The 23,418-nt window shown below is 40.4% G+C and overlaps 1 protein-coding gene across 1 annotated transcript; it reads right to left on the bottom strand.

Annotated features, from left to right (window-relative positions):
- Positions 1-232: 232 nt before the first annotated feature.
- Positions 233-22,247, bottom strand: LOC145434625 (demethylmenaquinone methyltransferase-like). The gene is made up of 5 exons (XM_080311969.1): positions 21,918-22,247; positions 18,134-18,270; positions 7,810-7,920; positions 7,630-7,750; positions 233-2,697 (listed from the first exon to the last, which is right to left on the bottom strand). The coding sequence occupies exons 1-5, from the start codon at positions 21,990-21,992 to the stop codon at positions 2,473-2,475; spliced, it is 669 nt and encodes a 222-aa protein (XP_080168095.1). The 5' UTR covers positions 21,993-22,247; the 3' UTR covers positions 233-2,472.
- Positions 22,248-23,418: the final 1,171 nt, after the last annotated feature.

The following is a 23,418-nucleotide window of genomic DNA, read 5'->3' on the forward strand; positions in this document are numbered from 1 at the left end:
CAATGTAATCGTAATCGTAATCGACTACTTCCTGATTTTGCTGTAATCGTAATCGTAATCGTAATCGCGTCATTCAGAAGTAATCGTAATCGCAATCGATTACATTCATGAAGTAATCACCCCATGTCTGATCGCCGGTATCAGCCAATACCGATAAACCACTGTTTTGTGTTAGTTAAATATTGCATATTTATATGAGTTCTATTTATTTTGGCGTCATCGGTTGACGAAATAAATATCTCTCTCTCTCTCTCTCTCTCTCTCTCTCTCTCTCTCTCTCTCTCTCTCTCTCTCTCTCTCTCTCTCTCTCTCTCTCTCTCTCTCTCTCTCTCTCTCTCTCTCTCTCTCTCTCTCTCTCTCTCTCTCTCTCCCTCTCTCTCTACTTGAAACGTACGCCAAAAATTATTCTTTACTCAACATTAGGACCTGCCACCATAGCCACGGGCTTATATATCACGCCAGGGTGGGTATTGGTAATTGCATGATATTATTACTAATGTTTAATCCTCTCTCTGCCCCCGATGGTCAGATTTACCTGTAGAGCTTGGAGCACGTAATTCATAGTTTTGACGTCTGGTATCTTGTTATAATTACTTTAAGTGTGTGTTGTTAATTCGTGACCTCCGGTTTGTTATATATGTAGTCAAAAGATATTGTTGTATCCCAAACGCAACAGACTGAAAGAAAAGCATTCGTGAGACGCACACATAAATTGTCATGTCTTTAATGCTCTGTGGGTGCCCCGGTGGCATTCGCATTGTGGGCTCAAATTGGAAGGACCGGGATATTAGTCACGCCCACTCACACGTCTATTGACAATCGACACATACCCTAAGTTTCGGTTGAGGTCTTTCTTTAGTAGTACACATTGTGAAGTCGCGTGTTGGTCGAAACTGTATATGTCTTTTGGTGTGTCGTTGCACGATATTGACTGGAAGCTAAATGCCTATTAATATAAATTAAGGTTGCATTTAAAACAAAAATCAATTTAAAGCAAACATGTTTGAAACAAGGGCCTTGTTTAAAACATGCTTTTATCGTTTTTTTTGTTTTTTTATTTGTTTCAAGCCATGACGTCACGAATGTGGATTGACATTGACAATTGAAATTATAGGGTAAATATAGTTCCTTTGACGAAATATCTGTACTATAACTGTTGAACCGACTATTCTGAGGGGTTCCAACAATCCCATATCGATGTACGCCGGCTAAATCGGGCAGTAATTAACCGGAGACTCATACAACATGATTTTTTGGAAAGAATTAACAGAATTATGGCATAATTGTACAAGTTAAAAAACACAATTTAGTTTTTTAAGGTGTTGTGAACAACGATTTGTTTTAAATGCAACCATACTATAAAATAAGTATGCTTTTTTGTTGAGGGGACGACGTATGTATTTTAAAATCAAGCCTATCTAGAGAGAATTTTCAAGTTAATTAAAATTCTTCAAAATACTCGACAATTTGTGTTGGTCTACGAAATACTTTTGAGTCCCTTTCGAGCTCGCTCCCCGCCCTATTAGTAAATTTGGGGTGCGGCAGTCATGGACCTGACAGGAATGTAAATCGTTGTGTGCGATAAATCGTACTATATAAAAAGGGCCAATGGGTACATTATGACGAAAGAAACAAATGACGCATCTATTTTAAAGGAAGTTTGTAATCTCCTTGGGCCTTTCAAGCGCAATCCATATGTAGTCTTCCATAACTTCCAAGATGCGAAATAAATGTAATCGTGAGCAATCGTGATTACTTTGCCAATGTAATTGTAATCGTAATCGAGTACTTCCGGATTTTGCTGTAATTGTAATCGTAATCGTAATCGCGTCATTCAGAAGTAATCGTAATCGCAATCGATTACATTCATGAAGTAATCACCCCATGTCTGCTTTAGACACGTGGTTGACAACCTTTTTGTCTTCATTCCCCACTTCAGATTTATTCCGAGTGTTCATTCCCCACTACCCAAAACTTCTATATACCCTTTAAAATAGAGTTATCATTTTTGAGAACCTAAAAAGAGGACGCTTTTTATAAATTATGAGAGCTCCAAGAAAACTGGTGGTTTTGAAAATTTTTCAACCGATAGTATTGTGTTGACTGAAAAAAGGTCATTACTTTGAATTGGCTCCGGATTTTTGACGAAACTCTGACGTTCGCCGCGTCCGAGTCGTATTTTTTGTGGCATTTAAATCCTTTCCAGAGATAAAGAGAATAAATTCCCAAAAAAAGAGGACATTTAGGCGTCCGCCGATGACACTTTCAATCTACAATTTTCGATACATAGGCCTACATTCCAGAGCAGTTAACTGGTAACTGCAATCGAGCATGTGTCTTCGTAAATATGTAGAATATCCTGTAAATAATGTGTTTACAAATGCGTCCATTCCCCACCAGAAACTATTGATTTCCCCACCAGTGGGAAATTACCCACCGGTTGGGAACCACTGCTCCAGACTTTAATAGTAATTACAGCTTCCTGTAGACAAACGCAAATGCCTTCATAGGCTTTCCGTCTTCCTTACAGCTGCTTTGGTAGAAGTCAATCTTTTCTTCAGTTACCAATTCTATGGTATTTTCGGAAACCAAAAGAGCTAGCAAATCCCTTAATATCATCTGATATTTGCTGTTTTTTTCAGTTATTCGGCAGTTGAAGATCAACAGTCCTCCGGGTTTCAATGCTCTCAGTATATGCTGAAAAGAAGTAAACGGCAAATTGAATACGAACAATACACACACTGGCGAATGCAGAACTTTTACAATAGAATCTCCTTTGCAGTGAAATTCCGTCGTTCCCTATCGCAGCTAATCGATGTTGATTACTCAGACAACACAAATCTGTATAAGACACCAGTGTAAAATACTCTTATCGTATTTTATGTGATTAGGGAATAGGTAAAATCACATTTCTCTTCAATATCCATTAATATAATTATACACGTTTTCGATGTTTCTATTGGTTGAACTTCCTAGGAGATATCATTAAACTGTTCAGAACACCGAACATCGCGGAACAATCAAGGCCAGGAACGGGCAATTATTCTTCCCAACGGGCTAAATGAAAGCAAAAAATACGGTGGCGGGCCGAGTCAAAATTGTTAACTACATTTTTCGGCGTATTGACTGTATTTCGTTGAATAGTAGGCTATATATTCATATTGAAATGAACCCGAATATTTTCGGCAGACACTCGTCAGAGGTAATCGTCAGCAACTAGTAGAGAATTGGAAGGAACATTGTATATCAACAATCGTATCACAAAATATGACTTCACCAGCATGAAATTTCGAATGAGAGAGCGTTCAAGACACTAAAAGGACGGGTCAAACCCTGACTCTAGCAAACACTTATTTAGCACTCCGAATATTCTTGAAATTTCGGCAGTCGACCAGCTCGTTCATCGTTTCATCGCGAGCACTGATGGACTTGTTTTACGAATTGGGAACGTATCACGTACCAATTTGAAGCACATTGCGTGTAAATGTGACAATGACATCACAACCAAGAAGGTTTGAACGAAACTTTGGCTTTTTGACTTTGTTGCTTTACTAGTCACATCACACTTCGCTACCGTGGGTTTATATTGAATCTGTGTTACTTTTATGACGTAGGTCGTACGTTATCGCGGCAAATAAATAAAAAAAAGCTGCATAGCGAACGAATGTCCGGTTCAGTTTACGAAGCCCATGATTCTAGTCCACGGATTAACATTTAAAAGTAGGTTTTATGTTTTGAATTCCAGATAACATTTCGCAGGCCGCTTAAAATCTCGTCGCTTCTCTTTATCAATAGGCTCCATATCAAAAGCCATGCTTGATTATACAAAGGGGGATCCGGCGAGACAGCGTAGTATTGAGCGGCAACCCGGGTTAAAGTCCCGCCGTAGGAGGTTATTCTAACAGTCAGTCTGGCCGACAGCCAGCCGCTTGCATGATATGAAGAGCCCACAAATCGGCAACTGTATCGCTGTAGGCTACTCAACCTTTAATCACGTGTTGCGCATCTATCCGTAGGTCAGGTATCTATAGCTATACTATCACCGTAATGACACTAACGAAAATCGAAATTTTATCAATTTTTGGCGCAAATATTTGTTGCAGTTCGTTGACTATTATTATTATATTCTTTATTCACAGTAAAACTGGTAAATGCGCACATAATCCGGGGAGCAATCTGCCTCCAAAGAAAAATTACGAGATTGAAGTAAATTTTTAAAATTTCAGTAATACGGTCAAATTGCTATCCCTATGCAATACATTGAGAAGACAGATTACAGAATTGCAGTACATGAAGAATTGGCAAGGGTAATTGAGCAGTGGTAGAGATGATTGAAAATGAAGAATCGAAATTACAGAAATTATGCTGTGGTTCACAAGTGTAATTTTAGTCCAGTGGAGCATTCAAGACCTTCCGAAGAATATTCACAGTGCCCAATAACGTGATCTTTTGGATCATGTCGAATCGAACGTTACCCGGAATCTGTTGGATTAATGGATACGTTTCATTAGTTTTTTTGCTTACGGCCCCTGTAGAGCCAATGACTATCGGTACAATGTTTATTTTGCATTGCCACATTTTCTCACATTCCATTCTGAGCTCTGCGTATTTCGATGGTATTTCAGATTCTTTTTGTTGAATATTTTGATCAGCTGGGACGGCCAGTTCAATGAATAGGCATTCTTTTTTCTTTTTCTAGTTTGGTGATCAAATACGGGCGGTTGCTCCTGATTTCGCGGTCAGTTGTTGTTGTTGTTTTTATTAACGCATATAATAAATAATAAATAACATCGTGGTTATTTGCGCCCACACAGTAAATTTCATAAATTTCATAATGGCATGTCTTCTTGAACTTGATTCTTTTTTCGGCTCATTTGCTGCCTCCTTTCAAGAGTTCGGCTCTCTCTTTGTCTGAGCTTTTTCAATGCGCTGCGTTACAGCGGGTTCGGCGATGAGGAGCCCAGATAAACCTCCGACACATAGAAACATGGCAGAGCCGAGACTCGAACCATCAACCATCGATGTCGTGACTGCAGTGTTTAACCAACTGCGCCACTCGCTTCCCCTCGCGGTCAGTTATAACTGGTACATCTCGGAATATTTACTTGGTCGTTTTCTGTCACTGGTACAGGGCTATATTTGTACTAATTTTTAGTCGAAGTGGTGATGTTAAAATGTTTGCATGATTCAAGATGAATGCAGTGACCAATCCTGTTATGTCTCCATGTCTATTCGTTCGCTGCAAGTGCTCCACAGCCAGACATGAGATGTGCTACAGTTTCATTTTGGTTGTTGCACATTCTGCATTTGCCGTCCGTGTTTTGCTTCAGAATTCTTTTCCGATGGTATTTTGTAGGGAGCGATTGGTCTTGTGCTGCGAAAATGAATCCTTCGCTTGCCGGTTTCAGGCCAGAGCTGGATAGCCAGGTCCTTGAAGGCTCGTCTACATGGAGCTGTGAAGTTAACTTCTTGTGCTGTCCATGAAGAGGCATCGACCCCCATATCGTTTCTCTCATTTTGGGTGTTGCATTTTATATTGAACTCGCGCTGCTTTTGCTATTGTTTTGGGTTTGGCAACAGTGTTTGCAGCAGTGTACAGGTTAGTTGTTTCCATGTTGACTTCTCTGGCATACTTGTCGTGTCGATAGCTCAGGGATTTTGTTTTGCGCTGTTTGTCTTCCTGTGCAATGAGTTTGCAGTAAATGTTATCGCTGTTATTGATGTAGGCTACTGTGACAAGCCGATGATTTCTGTAAAGGTTTATTCAATTTTTTGTAGTCCTCGACCACCGTTATTTCTGGGGATGAACATTCTTTGTGTATCAGATTTTGGGCGAGGCATGTGGTGCATTGTCATGAGTTTTCTTGTCTTTGTGTCCAATTTTCTGATGTCAACTTTGCACCAGTTCGCCACACCAAAGCTATATCTCAAGACAGGCACTGCAAGACTGTTTATGGCATTGATATTGTTTTTGGAATTGAGTTCAGTTTTGAGGATTGACTTGAGCCTGCTAATGTATTCTTTTTTAGCTTTGATTTCATTGCAGCATGTTTAATGTAGTCGCTTTCACAGATCTCTCGATATTTATAATGATCTTCAGCATTCAATTTTGTTATGGCTTCACCCATTCTGAAGTTCATGTCGCCAGTGCTAGTTATCAAAGCCAATCCAATTATCCGAGCCAAATTTCATTTTTATTTGGTTATTTAGGTCGGCATCGAATTTCGCGTACAGTTTCAGATGACCCATGAACAAAAGGTGATGAATCTTTTGACCTTCAGAGTTAGTTGCTTTTTTCGTCCCGTATCCTGTTGCATTTTTTCTCAGCAACTAACTGAGTGGAGCTAAGCTGAGGTAGAATAGAAATGGCGAGAATGAGTCGCCTTGAAAGATGCCGTCGCGGATATGAATTTTACATGATTCTGTTTCACCTTGGTCATGTTTGATCAGCAGTTTTGTATGTCAATTTTTCATTTAGTCTTCAATAAATCTTATTATGATCGGATTCATTTTGTACATACGCATTGTTTTCAGTAGCCATGTGTGAGGGGCTGAATCGAAAGCTTTTTTGTAGTCTATCCATGCCATGCTGAGGTTAGTGAGTCTCCTCGTGCAGTTTTCAAGAATGGTTTGGTCAAGGAGCACGTGATCCTTACAGCCAAGGGCGCCTTCCTTGTAACCTTTCTGCTCAGGCGGAACAAGGTTTTCTAGGTGTTTGTAGCTTCGTTTGGCCAGGATTTTAATCAGTGTATGTACATGTTGTCAGGCATGTTATCCGCCAGTAGTTCATGGTATCCCTAGTGTTTTGATTTTTTTGAATAAGATAGGCAATCACTTGTGTGAACCAGGTCGGGATCTCGTGCGATTTGGTTGAGGATAATAGCTCAATGTAGGTTGCCGCTAGGTATTTATGTGTCGCAGTTAGTTTTTTTTAGCCAGAGGTTTTTGATATGGTCAGGACCAGCTGCTCCCCAGTTCAGTGAACTTTTTAGGGCCTCCTTGAATTCTTGTTTTGTGATTTCTGACCATTGTTGTTCTGGTTTTAGTAGGTGATCAGTGTGGAGGTCTTTTAGCCGATTTGCATTTGAATTGTGCAATTTTTTAGTTTCCCATATTTTCTTCCAAAACGATTCCACATCTGCAGTGGCTGGTATTGTACTACTGGTAATTTTGTGGTATGACTTCTATTTCATCATTCGGAATAATTGGCCCCGTTTGCGAGCAAGATTTGGCGGTATTGCGAGTTCTTGTTCTAAAAATGTTTTGATTACACAGCGTCTCATAGTTGCCTGGGTATTGGCAGTTCAGAAGTTAGGTTAGGGTAAAGTGATTAATTAATTATTAATTAATTCCATAATACAACCAAGTAGGCTACTACAATCAATGCAACAAAATTAATATTATTAATATTATTAATATTAACTTGAATCAAAAATTCTCTGGCTTGGCAATGGCCGGCACGCAATCCGCCTATCTCGTTCGAGTCATTTCAACTCTGGATTGCGGACGTTGAGGCGGATGAGGTTCATCTGTACCAGAACAGCGTTTGCTGGGGCTGGTACAACGTGTATTAGGAATTACAAACCCTTGTAGTTTTTTTGCTAATGCAATATAAAAATCACTGCGTACCGGAATACATCCTTGAGGCAAATGATTTTCCAAAAACGCCCCAGCGGCAATGGCGACGTCGTATGTGCTATCTGCTACCGGTAGCGGACTGTCATCGACAACTTCCTGGCAGAAAGTCTTTCTGTAAGCAAGATAGAGATGGAGGGTTTGTGTATGCTCGAATAAGACATTATTATTTGCCTGTATAGTCCACGTTTCCTCGCGATATCGAGCATCGCAGCATTCATTTCGATTCCATCTATCTGACCAACATATCCAGAATCTCTAAAGTGTTCGGCGGTCCATCCAGTGCCCGGAAACATAAATATGCAAATGATAAAGAGAAATTGCCGTCACGATAGCTGTACTATCTACGCCAGCGGTGTCAAACTAAAATCCCGCGGTTTCATCAGGCCCGCGAAGCAATTTTGAGTAGATTCAAAAATGCGAGTATTATCTAGCATATTTCTAACAGAAGATGTTGGGATTTTGAGTAAGAAACACCTCTATTAAATACTCTCTCACTACAGCAAATGTAGAGTATGTTCAAAGGCCATAGCCATCGGACAGCGGTGTTGTTATTCCACTTTAGTCTCCGACTTGAGAACAAGTCGTTCACGTTGACACCCAATTTTGAGAAGGCAGAAAAGTGCATACAGAGTTCATAGTTTCACGGAAAACAGACCCAAAGCAAGTTATTCACAGAAGTGAAAACGCCACTGCAAAACTGTTATATGCAGGTTACATACAGAATATAATAGTGACACGGAAATAGAATTCAAATATCTGTGGTCAGCTCTAACGCACATGCAGGGCTGACGCCAGTATACGAGTAACACAAATAGTAAGGGCATTTTATGAAATATTTCACAAATCTGTGAACTATATTGTTACCAAACAATTTCTTCACCAATATGTCCGTCAAGGTCTCTTATAACATGTGTTAAAATGTTGAAGTTCAACTCTGGTGGGAAACCCAGAAAAAAAGCTGTCAAATATGACAAATTTGAAAAAGTAAAATAAAATAAAAGGGAAAAAATATCTTTATCGGCTATAAGTAACGAAGGATGGGTTTAATAATGGTTTTTCATGTTTCTCAATTGATTCATAAAATTTACATTTTACTACAGGCTGTTTTGTGGAAATATATGAAAAAGTAATGGCACTGATGGCATAGTTATATCTAGTCTAGGGTTACGATATTTTTGTTTCACAAATTCCGGACGCTCTTCAGCGCCCACTAGCGGATTTCAAAATGAGGTATTAGCACATTGTCGATCAATATGACGTCCCCGCAGCAAAGCTTTATCTATCGACTAGAAGTGGTCACGATCCGGTTCAGGGGTATGTGATTGTGTGTTGTAACCAGGACCAAAATCATATTTTCAGCCGTGTACCACCCAAATGAACACTGATCTTGGGCCCACCGTACGGTAATCGATGCAACTTGTAGGGGCTTACTATATGCATCTGGTCGGTAAATAATTTGAATTAATCATGTCAATAATTTTGGTTCTTCCATATATAACTATATAATGTTGATCCTCTCTTCGCCCACATGATCAGAGTTAGCGTTAGAGCTAATGGAGGATGATGACTTCGAAAATGCAAGAAACGTATAATTGTACATCGTTAAGTCATATCCATGTCGCACACTGAGCTATATAAACCGAAAAGATTATTATCAGCCTGATGTCGGTGCGCACTGCACCACCGAGCTATATAAACACCCCACATCCTGTGGTTTACAGCCTCCTATGGTCGCAACTCAATTTCCAATTAGAAAATGTTCCGTGGCCCAGCTCAAAATTTGATGAGCTGATTACTATGATTAAAGGTCGGCTCATTTGCCTAGACTTACTCACGGTCTAATCTCACTGAGCTGATTACGTTCAACATATGCGCGAACTCGAGAATAAAGGCAAACTACCCAAGGTTTAGAACCTCTATCTTTGAATAAAACATCCAAACGGCCTAAACTGACTCTACGAATATACCGTTATCTTGTAATTGCGAGCACAATTAAATTATTTTTGTAAAGCAATGTAATTTTTATTTATTTTCGATCGCAGTTCTGGTGAGGGTGGTACCCCCCCATATTAAAACCAATATACGCGATAAGAAATCGCGCGCAGCGCGAAAAAATTTCATGTAGCATATATCTGCCCAAAAATAATATTGTTTATGTCGATTTACGAAAAAATTATGACCTGAAGCCTTCAAAATTCCGGACATTTAGGCGTATTTTAGAAATTCCTCCCGGACGCAGTTTTAACAGTGAAATTCCGGACATGTCCGGGAAATTCCGGACGTATGGCAACCCTAATCTAGTCATAAGTACACCGTTCAGTATTTCGATACCGAACGATTCAACAAATTCTGTATACTGTAATACTGGGTAACACACACATATATAGGCTTAAAACCAGTTCAGCAATTCCTTAAATACAGATCTAAGCCATGCAGCAAGGTCTAAAACGGTATTTTCTGTATCATTCCGTTCTATAAGATGGACACAATTGTACCGAAGTAAAAAGCAGCTATGACTCCAGCACGGCCTTGTGTGAGTTCATTGTCAATTGTTACTGAATGGTTCGTCGCTGTTTCACCATAATTTCTGATCCGTGGCATATGGATCAGCTTGGATCAGACCCTCATTTATCCAGGTAACACACTATGAGCAGTGGTTTGGGTTAATAAAGCCAACGATCCTGAGTTTCAACAATCCAACTGGAATGGCTGGATGAAGAGAATCAATGGTAATGATGCAAAACAGCGCGCGCAGATCGAGTTCCTTCCAGTTATTGAAGGAGACCCTGATGACCTCAAAACCTTCTTCGCCAGTCTTAAAGAGTGCACACAGTGCGTTGGGGTAGCTATAGTGACCGTCGATCTTCCGATTCGACTGAAGCCTATATATATAATGAAGCAGACAAATTTACCAGTCATTCCAAGGTTGAGTGGTTTTCACCTATTGAAATCTTATCTTGGACCACTTGGTGACAACATGGAATATTCTGGGCTACTAGATGTGATCCCGTTGATCTATGCTGGAAGCACAACAACAATCCACATCATGGATGGAGGATGTTTTGACAAGGAAATCCCTCCTCACCTCCTCGTCGATGCAGCTATCTATCAACATACCATAGAAATTGCCGTAACTGAGGATAGGCGTGGTGACATGAAGTCCTTCATGGAAAAGGTGACTGGTGGGGAAATGGGAGCTAGACACTGTGACCTAGTAGGCTATTGCGAGTATTTGAGCGAAGGTTTGAAGAAACGTTCAATCGATTCATAAAAAGAGGAAGAACATCTGCCGGCCATCATCAGTGGTTCTCAAACTTTTTTCGGCACGCCCCTTGATAAAAAAGTTCGCACCCCCTCTTATCGTCATATCGAAAAGTATTGAAAAGAGCAACCAATGATTGCAACCCCAATGCATTGTTTGTTGGCACTGGAGGTATTACGGCTGTTGAGACACTTCTCAAATATGTAGTTGCAGTTGAATAATTAAATAAACATAACCATGTGCAATGATAACATGTAGCACATAGATATTTTAGGGATTTCGGTGCCTAACCCCTTGCATTACCCCACTTGATCTTAAATCGAACGGACCTGACCATAACCTAAATCAAAAACCAATGGCAGTTACACGCATTTACCAGTTACACTTCATTCAGGGACATCTTCTGATTAGTGCAAGGTTCAGTATCACTCAAAATCTAGCATCAGTGTGTGGATGGTACGGCGGAATTATGACACTTCAAATCGAAAGGCCTAATTAGGATTATTTCCATTGTCGAAACAGGAGGTTTCAGAACAAATTAAACTCATTCCGGGTTCAAGAAAATCAAAACTCTCAGGCGGCTTCGCGCCTCCCCTCAGATGCTTCCACGAACCCCCACCGCCAGTTTTAGAACCACTGCATTAGAACGTCTGCCGCCCCCGGGAACCACATTGGTGAACCTGCAGAGGAAGAATGAGCAACAGCTTTTCTAGGCACAGATGTTGGGTGTCCACTCTCAGTCATCTGTCAGATGTCAACCGGCGAATGGAGGAGGACGTCAGCAGACATGTACCCGTTCACAGAAAGCTTACCAAGACACAGATAAAGCGAGACGCAGGGGCTATTGAACTTGCCCTAAAATGGTCTGAAGAAATGAATCCATTCGTCAACGATGGATAAAAGGGGTTGCTCATGTATTTCTCTATACGGTTGATGACGTAGTCGAAATACTGAGGGAGCAGCTGAATTTAGGATGGCCATTGGCCATGCAGATCACCCTGGATGAAAAGTCAGTGACGCCGACTATGGTTGTCATGTCAAAGGTAAAAGCAGGGTGTTAATGACTCGAGTCACGATTTTTTATGACTCGACTTGACTCGAGTAATTTTCTAAAAATACGGATCTGTGTATGACTCGACTTCTCGAGTCATTGCGTATGACTCGAACCAAGTCATATGACTCGAGACTCAGACGGCCAAGACCAACATTTTATCGTAATTTCGAAGAATAGTAAAGTAACCAAACTATTGGGATTTCGTCTAATAGTACTTGTACTTGGAAATGCAACCAGGAACTGCTAAAAGCGAGTAAAACTAGTGTATTAGAAATGAGAACCATTCGATATCACCAAACAGAGTTATAAAAAAGGGGATTTAACATGGCTTTAAATGGAAACTGAGCAGTATCAACACAATGACTTGGACTCGGACTCGAGCCATAATACCGTGACTCGGACTCAACCCTCTGTTCGGTGACTTGGACTCGGACTTGACTCGGTTGTGAATTGAAAATGAATCGACTTGACTCGAGTCAACACTATAAAATTGAGATTGACTTGTGACTCGGAGCCTTATGAGTTGGTTACAACCTTGGGTAAAAGCCCTGTCATCGCAAAGAAAATGTCCTAAGGTTTACGAGTAAAGCATTCACATTGACTCATTGAAGTTGTTCAACCGACTGATCATTTTCGCCCAGCGGGATATGGATGTTGCGACAAGATTACAGTATGAGTTCACATTTTCCCCGCTGTCCCTGTTCAAGTTCAGCAACAAAAATCAGAAGATGAACAATGCTACCAAGGCAAAATGTTCGAATACAACCTTGTAGGCCTTAACTGAACCACTTGATTTGACTAATCAACCATGCTGGACCCTCATAATTGATGGTGGATGGCTTCTGTACATGGTGAAGTGGGGTAAACGTCATACATGACAGGGAATTGCCAACAATTACCTGCAGACCCGGGATTTGATTCTTTTACAGAACATGTCTCCGAACCTCAGCGATAACGGATCGACAATAGGCGTGCATAGATATGAGCCCGATGAGCTATTGCAGTTCAGAAGCTATAGTGGTCATAAAGATTGCAACAACCGGATATAGCCCTCAGCTGCAAGAAGAATGAGGTCACGTGCATTTCAGCCTGTGGAGTATGTAGGCTATAAACAACACCCTATAATGCAATAATTGCAGTTACGATGATGTTGAGTCCGAAGATGGCATAGGCAATGCCTGTTGAAATGTCTGATATTGTGCATGTGAAATAGGCTACCTCTTCAGTGAACATAGCTATGCGAAATAAAGGCGATTTTGTGCATGAATATAAAAGTGGGTGTGGCGTTTTTCACAAAGAAGAGCCTGTAGTGAACTATAAGTGTTAACAATCAATTGAGAATAATGGAAAACCATTATTAAACACGTCCTTAGTTACTTATGGGCGATAAAGATTTTTTTATTTTATTTATTTATTTATTTTTTAATCCGTGAAATTCACAAAGCAGCGCCTGTAGTGAATTATAAGTGCTAAAGATCAATTGAGATTCATGGAAAACCATTATTAAACACGTCCTAAGTTACTTATGGGCGCTAAATATTTTATAATTTTTTTTTTTCAATTTTTTTTAATTCGTCAAATTTAACAGCTTTTTGGGGGGTTTCCCACAAGAGTTGAACTTCAACATTTTAAGACATGTTATTACATACCTTAACAAACAGATTGGTGAAGAAATTATTTGGTAACAATATAGTTCACAGATTTTCACAAGTTTCCCTTACTAAAAGGGTGCATAGATATATGACAATCCGCATCATCGTAAGAGCCTCTGCTTTAGCCGTTTATAACTGTAATCAACCGCCTACTCATCGTATTATTTTCAAAATTCCATTGTTTACTAATAACAGTTTAGCTAGAATAGAACTCCCACGATCCGTAATCTACTAATATGCTATTGTGTGTATAGGCTTGATAATATGGTATTTAAATGAAAAACAAGGGAATCAGTATTGAGTTAATATTTTGGAATCATTTGATTGGTGTGGCCCGCGAGCGATCTGAAAGTTCGAATCTGACCCGCAAGGAAAGTTGAGTTTGACTCCCGTGATCTACCAGCAGTTCTCAACCTTTTTCGCCTCGGGGACCGGTAAAATTTCAAAAAATACTTGGCTGACCGGTGGACATTCAACAATTGAGATAAACCCAAAACGTAAAGTAGGCCTATGCAGCCGTTATTTTGCAAGTATATGGTGCTAGAGCAGGGGTGGGCAAACTACGGCCGCGGGCCGCATGCGGCCCGCAACACGGTTTTGTGCGGCCCGCGAGAGTCTAAAGAAATTTTTTAGAAACATTGATAAAATGCGTACTAAAAATCGAATTAATAAAGGGACTTGATTAATTTTTCTTAGTGTATTTCACCATGATAATTCTAAGACAGTGGTTCTCAAACTGGTTAACGCGCCCCTAGGAGGTGTGAAAGCATCTGATGGGGGGGGGGGCGAAGCTGAGCACAATTCAATTTTTTTTCGCGCGATTTACGTCCAATTATCTCTCATCCGCAGTCGTACCTTCTATGCCATCAAACTACCACTTAGGTTTACTAGCATCCTGGTTGCGTTTTGTGATATGACGATAGGGGGCGCAAAATCTTTCACCATCATAAGGGGGGGGGGGGGGGTCCTAAAAAGTTTGATAACCACTGATCTATGAGGTAAATACTTGATATCACTGCGGGATAGCTGCAACTAGATTGACATAATTGGATCACGAGTGGGATTTCAGATTGGCCACTCCATTTTTAATTATTTCACTGTTGTGCTTATAAGAATGATTCGGGCGTGTCTTAGGTATAGATTCGTTGTCTGTATGCGTAGAATTCGGGTATTTATACTTTATCTAGACATAGTAGAAGCGTGTTTGACGCTAACCTGGTTCGTTCTCTGTATGCGTAGAATTCGGGTATTTATACTTTATCTAGACATAGTAGAAGCGTGTTTGACGCTAACCTGGTTATGATGCTATCAGCATTGTGTGCCCTGGAACTGAACCCAAAGTGGAATTAGTAAATCTATGAACAGATCGCTGCTCACAGATTTCAATTTCAATCCTGTTCTAAGAATCGGGCCGACCGACTTTCATCTCTAGTTTTGACAAATTGGTTATTGAGATCCGCAAGCATATGAAATCTCACGTGTACGACATCACCAAAGCAATGTTTGGCTTGCTTTAAATAAGTACATATATTATTTCTCCGTCCTCACTATATAATCAAATATCACTATTACGTTTTGGTTTATAATCCCGATTTTATATAGTGCGGCCCACGAATGGATTCAGATGTTGAATGCGGCCCGCGAGCTAAAAAGTTTGCCCACCCCTGTGCTGGAGAGTGACATATGAGGGTTTAGATCGTAATTACTTATGTTTTTGATGGCATTCATTTGATTTCACCATAGTATCGAGAAAACAAGCGTTTCGGTGTCGAACCAAGCACCTTGTCGTGATACCTTGCTTATTGCCCACTACCACCAGACATAGGCTACCCCGGCTACAATGAATACAATGAGCCGCACGAAAACACCTGACAACAGCTATAGGCTTACCTGGTCATCCATAAAATCAGGGACGATCGTCAGCCTACCCGTCCAAAAACATTGGTCTTGGGCCCACCACAGGGTGATAAACCAAGTACTCGTGAGCGCATCCATTCTGCTAGGTGTAGGGCGTAGGCAGTGTAACATAATCGCCCATTTTCGGAATGCTATGTTAGCTCAAACTTCATTATGTGTTGGTGCGTCATGGCGAGGTGATGGCTGACCCGAAATGCCTATTTCTATAAATCATGAGTATTTTTTGGGCGAAGGACACCCAATAACCAAGACATTTAGTGACACTAAACCGCGCCAAGCGCGAAAAAATGAAAAATTTAAATAAAGTTTCAAAAAACGATCTAATTTATGTTCATCCACGAAATAATTTTGACCCCCTTCAAGCTCGGCCCTATAGCTTCCCATTTCACGAACGTCCAGGCGAGACCGACAAAAATTAGATTTTCACTAGGTCACCTTTTTCAGGCTATTAATTTTGTTAAAATCGCCAAGAGTAAGTTTTTCTTCAATGACATTGTTCAAGCTTACAGGCCTAGGGGGTTTGGGGTGTGATATTTGACTTGTTTTAGGGGGAGGGGATTATCGCTATGCTATTTGGCTTTTTTGGGGGAAATTACTTCACATTTCGTCATCTTATAACTGTGTACCTGTAAAAATGTAATCTTGGCGGTGTCGCCAAACTGTCCGTGAAACGGGAAAGTAACAAATTTGACAGCTCTGCAGACACTATCGGATATACAGCTGACCCTTTCGAGTACCTCATACCCTAATCATCTAACAAACATTATAAATGCAAATTTTCACTGCAACTTTTAATAAAATTAGGAGCAACTTTCTCGCGATTTTACTGCAACAAAAATTTGCCCTAGTAATGACTTATTCGATACCATCTACTTTCTTGGGAAATGTATTAAAATGCGATATTAAACTCACGACCGTCGCAGCGAACGTCAGAATTTCGCAAAATTCGGGGAAATCGGGAGTCGAGTCAAAATGATGACCTTTTTTATTTAGTCAATTTCTTGCTGTTTGATGGGGCAGTGTGGACTGTGGATACTGCATGTTTTGTGACTTCCGTTTCATAAGAAATACCAATCTGAAGCGTGTTACATGTTTCTTCGAATCTGCAAATGTAAATTCATGGCGATGCCAGAATTGCTAAAAATAAAATCTGAAAATGCCCAAAATATGCTATTTCCTGCCTCTAAGACTAACATATTGTTGAATATTAACAAAATCTGTTCACCGTGTAGACCAGTGCTATCTCAAATTTATACGACAGAATTTAAAAAAGCGAATAATATACATATTGTTTGGGCACGGTAGTGCTTGGCAGGGGTAGTCTAACTTCTTGCTTACAAGCCATTGTGTCACAGATCACATTGAGGTGCAGCTAACTCATCATATGGCTCGTTCTTACGCAAATCAATTAGAATAGAACCAAACTAGAAATAGTTTATAGTATGTTTTTTAAATCCCTTCTTCACATTTTTACGCAATATTTGATGAAAGTTGCGATGAAAATTACCATGAAAAATGGAGAAAGTTGCAAAAAGTTGCACTACAAAATTCATCCAAACAGGTTAAAACGTCATAGTACATAGATTCTGAGTATGTAGGAAGCTGCCGGAAGCTGTTGCAAAGTTGCAAAACTTGCCCTGCTGATTACAAATTAGTGATGTACATTTGTATATCGAGAATGGTCGCCAATTTGGTCTGACGATTGTCACTGTCTTCTGCGAAAGACATAGTGATAATTTTTTCGAACCACAGGTGGATTTTTATTTCGCGTGCTGCACACATTTTTCTGTGCGCGCAGACGTTGCCAGCAGTCCGCCCGCGTGCACGCGCGCCGCTCAGTGGGAACATGGGTTGCGCGTGACGGCTACCTGATGTAACAATATGTATGAGCAGAGATAACAGGGAAATGCCTAGTCATTGCGCTATATCCGAAAATTAGGGCTGCTATCACAAATTCCGAAGTATGACGATTACTCGCCAGATTTGACTTTTGCGGGTTGAGACGATCTACTTCCTAATCGCTGGTTATCATCTATTTCCTAAGAGCTGGGTTACTCAATCCACAGATTTTGGCGTTTGATTCCCAAACAACTAAAAATGCCCAAGCCTTTTATAGTAGGGTTACCATACGTCCTCTTTTAAGAGGATTTGTTCTATTTTTGACTTTTTTGGAGGTGTCCTTGGAGGACGACCTTTCGTCCTCTTTTATAAGAAACGGCCAAATTCGACTGATATACCGTAAATCAGCACCGAAGTAACGCTCATGCGGTATTTCGGGAGCTGAGCCGGAAAGTTGACCCTTTTTTTCAGGATTTTCCTCCGGCTTTGCAAGTCTGAAAATTATGAAAACGTTTTTTTTCTTCAGATTTCCAAAGTATGGTAACACTATGACTCCCGATAGCGCCTAATTGTGTGCAAGCAACAGTCCCAAAGACGGGCGCGTCATCGCAAATCATATTTACGAATTGAGTGTCCGTCTTGACCACTAGGCTAAGTAGGAGAACCCTTGAGAATGACGCAAGGAAATTATACAGGATTGCTGGCAACACCGGTTCAGAACCCCGATGTTTATGTTGCAATGAATTGTGTAATAACACCGCCCACTACTTACCAGCAGCGACATCGAGCATTTGACTCGTTTCATCGTTCTTCACTAAATGAAATGCAACCTTGACCAATCCGCGATTGCCGACGCTGCCCACGTTTTTCATCTGAACATCATAAACCGGCGCCATTCTGGAATACGCCTACAAGCAGAGGTGCTCATTAACGAAGTACGTCTACTTTTTCGAGGTGGTCGAGTAGTCTTCTCTACTTGCATTACTCACTTAATTAAATCGAATGTTCCGCTACTGCTACTTCTACCTCGTCATAATTTTAATTCTCTAACTTACTTTTCACTGTTTACAGATTTTCAACTAGAAGTATTACGTTCTTCGAAAATTGTGGATATCGTCAAAGTAGTGTCTGAAGCAACATATGCCTATCATTCATCGGCTTATTTACTCTGGGGCATTGTTCCTTGTATTTTTTCACGTGTCTGCGCAAAGTCACTTACTACCTGCGCGGTTCCTTGGACGACCGTTAACAGCATCCAGGACCAAAACTTACTCACGCTAGCCTATATAACCGGGTTTAGACATTTATTTCATTTTACTTAGTAGGCTTATGCAAGTGTGCGTCGACAGTAACGGTATACACCGCGCTTATCCTTTTATTTCTTTGGGCCTACTATATCAGAGTCTGTTTCTAATCGCACCAGGCCCTCAAATTTTTCGAGTGAAGGCCTACAAAACAAACAATACAAAAGACAGGATAGATAGGCAAGGTGTGATTGGTCGTGTTTGTTGCAACTGGTGTGACATAATTTTCAGACGCATCGGTTCCGAACGGCTATATCGCTTAAGATGCGGCACATATCAGGGATATCTAAAGTTTTAGATATCCTTGGGCACATATATGCCCATGCCCATGTAAACCCGATCTCATTTGCAACACTTCGACAAGCCGAATCGTAATGCCATTTCATGACGACCTCGCCGTGTACGCGTGTCTAGCTACGTTGATAAGCTATGTAAATATGTATGGGAATCGCATAATTGGCTGGAACAACCAGTCGTCACTGACTCATGTTGTAAAATACCACAGAATGAAAATTGATGCGGTCATTTTATTTTCAATTCAGGTTGATCTTCTGTTGTACGCGATACAGATTTCCTGTGCTTAGAGACGGTGTCTGCTGTGCGCATTTGTGCACGCGCGCAGCATAGAGGGAACATAGCTCTGCGGTCTTGTAATACGAAGCGCCATATTTTCAAATTTTTCAGCAGGGCACTGGGGTGAAAACGGCATATAACCACTATTCTATGGAAAATTTCGTCCGTGTATGCTGTTGAAACATTACATTCCGGCATGGAATGTATATCAACATAAGCCCAGCTCTCGGCGCCATCTGCATATGCTAGTTTCTAGCTTTGACCATCCATAAGAGCATATATTTAACTGCATTTCTAAGCTAGTAATTTACTCCAGCAGTTTTTAAAGACAGCATTCTAATTCTTCTTGAAGTAGTTTTGCGCCGCCTTGGAAAGAAATACTTCTACTTGTACGTCAGTAGAACTCCCATCGTCGCTACTTCTACCTCTCTCATAGTATAGCCTTCATAAAAACTTTGACCCCTGCGTCTGTAAGTAATGCCTAATAAATAGGGAGGGGTAGCTGCTTTATCGGTGGAAACTGGCAATTCATTTACTTTTACTATATCTCAATAATTTCACACTTAGTTTATTTCATACCTCTACATGATATGCAAATTCACTCATTTCACACAATGGCGTTCCCACAGGAGGCTGGGAAGGAATAACGTCCATAATGTCATAATTGTAAGTGACACGTGTGCAGGAATAAATGAATCAAAGCAACTTGTCAACGCAAGCGCTTCAGTATGATTAACCCTTCAACCCAAGTCACTGTGTTACGCTAGCAATTTAAATGATAGTCATAAATCGGATCTTGGGCGATTAGAATCAGGCAATATGTCTCCATGTGATGCTAGTAATAGGTTGTCCCTTCTGCAATTTTTGCGCTGAGAGCAAACGTGGACGGTAAGCACTGTGGAAGACTGTATCCGAAAATCCATAAATTATTAGCTTTCTCTATACAACAAAGTGACATTTATAAACAGGTGTCCCGTCGTTCATGAAATGTCCATTCAATGGGAAATCGCCACCAACGCCGTCCGCCGATGATCATCGTTTGGCAACATTGAGTTTTCAATAAATAATGCTAAACCAGCAAACATTCAATCAAATAGCGAATATAGTAATTATTCAATGACACTTCTTGACGGCAAGTCATGACCACACATTCAAGCCTATGCACTAGGGATGGTGTGAACGTGAGGTTCACGTTCGCGTTCTGTGTGTGAACCTCGGAAAATTTGAGGTTCGCGTTCACAACAGAACCTTGGTAGGTTCTGCACTGTGAACCTTTTTCATATATTGCAATTTTCACTTCATTATAACATCTTTGGTTCAAATTTATTGACTTTCAACTGCGGGTCACTCTATGCATGGAGCTGGCAGCATAAACATTCAACACTAAACGAGCATGCCCCTGACAATCTCAAAAATTTACTTGTATTGTTACAAAAGTTTGCTCGAAATATCCAGCATTCCGTTTGTGCATATTTAGTGTCTCTGTGCTGTGAGCTTGACCCGCAATCACATGACATCAAGAGCGAAATACACTGTATTTTGTCAGCAAATGATCCTTATTCAACCAATCAATGAGATTGATATCGTCTTCTGATGTAAAAATCTAGCAGGCGCACGGGGTCAATCTTGACTACATATGTATACTGTATCATAAAAACCAAATCCGTGCGACTGGGGTGTTGGCTATACTGCTGTATAACTTGTTAATCGGTAGCAAGTATAAAAACCCATTTACACTCTGCTCAATATCCATGTGGCAATACTCAGACGCCGAACACATTGTCCGATCAGGTCGAAATTGTTGGCAAAGCGACGCAAGATACTGATTTTATGGGATTATTATATCATTTCATTGCCCCAGTTGATACATTTGGCGACGTTTCAAACGTCAATATGTACTTAAGTACTGAGCTATCATGTGGCCCCGAGTCGTCGCTCGGTATCGTGTACAGTAGATTAATATAGGCAATCACCTAATTGAAATGTGGGGTTGAAATTACCAATATGACGTCACGTGACGTCATGAGTTTCACGTTCGTGTTCACACAGAACCTTTCAAAAAGGTTCACGTTCACACGAACCTGAACCTTTCAGAGGTTCACACCATCCCTACTATGCACAACGAGGTCGATGAAGTTTTAAGCGCCTATCCCACCATAACGAGGTACGAGAAATTGCCCAGTACGATTGTTTTCAATGATCGCGTCCGTCCCAGACCTCGTAAAAAAATGCGACATCACGTACATATATGAAGCAGCCAACTAAGTAGACCAACACAAAAATTCGCGACAATATATAGTGACTGTGCAATTAACAAAACAACTTTTTGTCTCAAGAGTAGAAGGTGTCAAGGGGGTTCGTTAGAACGTTTGTGATTTGACGCCACGATATCGCTGTAGCTTTTGTAATCGTTCACACCATGAACAAATATATTTCACGTCTTGTTTCTAAGTGTTGGGGGTTTATATGGGCTCCTCCTCGCCATCCCATCCGTGTAAGCGCTATCTTGTAAAACCCCAGAAGTGGGCCGTGCTACAAGTCTGCAGCTAAGGAATGAAAATGTAGAAAATCGGCCTGGTCTTGATGACCAATGACCATAGTAGTCGACAAACACCACGAATACGACAAACAACAAATAATGGTATTGTTACATATTGTTCGGAAACATGAAATCTCACCTCGTTCCGATCCTTTGGATTGTTTTGATAAACCACGTCATTCACGTAACTCCAGCCAACTTCTTCATGAGCCATAGTTTTGAGCAATTATTTTTTATCTATTTATCCTAAATATACTCTGACTATGCCTCTGAGGAATCGTAATTTTCGTGTGATCATCTGCTTTCCCTGCACACTTACGTATATTTGTCAACTGCTATGTCAATACAGTGCATTATCATGCTATAGATATATCGAATCAACTTGAATTGATAGACATTATCCAATCTCGGGATTGGTATTCTGTATCTCGATTCATGAACCTTACTGTGAAGTACCAAAATTTATTTGAGCGTATACTGTAATCATCTATTCTCTTTACTGGGCAAACTGGATCCTATAAGTGTCAACGGTTTTGTCTGCAGCTATCATATGTTAGCGCCAGATGGCTACTGTAACGTGATCGCACTAGATGCTGCTCGAAAGTGTCATCATTTCTGTACATCCGAGGTCATATCCTACCGGAACAGATAGACGGACGTGCTGCGCTTTGAGCAGGGCATGGTATGGAATGGAATGGGAATTTTCCATACTCCTTACCCGTCGCAATCGTTCCATACGATGCATAACAATTTTCCATACCATAGCAGCATTCTTCCAAACCATATTTGATAATTTTCCATACTTTCGCAACTTGCACAACCTCTCAATTGATATTCTATTTTTGATGCGTGGAAATGTTCCGGCGTTTATATTCTAATTATTTTGGAAATTATCCGTTTAAACAGCCCTGATACATCAATGATATCCCCAGTTTCTTTATTTTATATCATATGTCGTCAGCAATGTAGGTTGCCTAATCATCGAAGACGGAACTTATGATATATAGCCACGGGTATATGGGAAAGTATCGAAAAAGTATACAAGTATGGAGAAAGCGTTCAATGTCATAATTAGGAAATTTCCATACCATACCATACTTGCACATTTCCATATTCCATATACCGAAATATTGTTCCGTACCATACCATATACTTCCATACCATACCATGCCGTGCTCAAAAGTGACACCGGCATATCGTGAACAACCCGAACATTAATAAGATAGGGTGACTTCATCGACAATTTTATGCGCTATATTCTGGATCAGATTAAGGTTGTTATAACAACCATCGGCTACGGGATCAGACCACCTGGTTCGAACCCGGTGTACAAATCCCGAATTCACTTCTGCGACTGGCAATAGGGGGACGCCAATTGTATTGGATTTTGTTTTATTCCGTTCTATGACTAGCAAATCAACTTAAATAGTGGTAAGAGATCTTTGCTCACATTGAATTTATCACTGCACCGAGTTATTACATTTAATAATATTTTATTCTATACAAAGCAACCCATATAATATAACGTTCATGTGAGGTTACGGGTCGCAACACTAAACAGTATCAGCCTTTATGATACGATGAAGAAATATTCTGAAGATTTGATTTTGTCACCTTCAAATACAAATATATTTAGCTAA

This window comes from Botryllus schlosseri, chromosome 2 (assembly GCF_051294905.1).
Source record: "Botryllus schlosseri isolate E-star chromosome 2, Bs_hap1, whole genome shotgun sequence".
NCBI classification, from domain to species: Eukaryota; Metazoa; Chordata; class Ascidiacea; order Stolidobranchia; family Styelidae; genus Botryllus; species Botryllus schlosseri.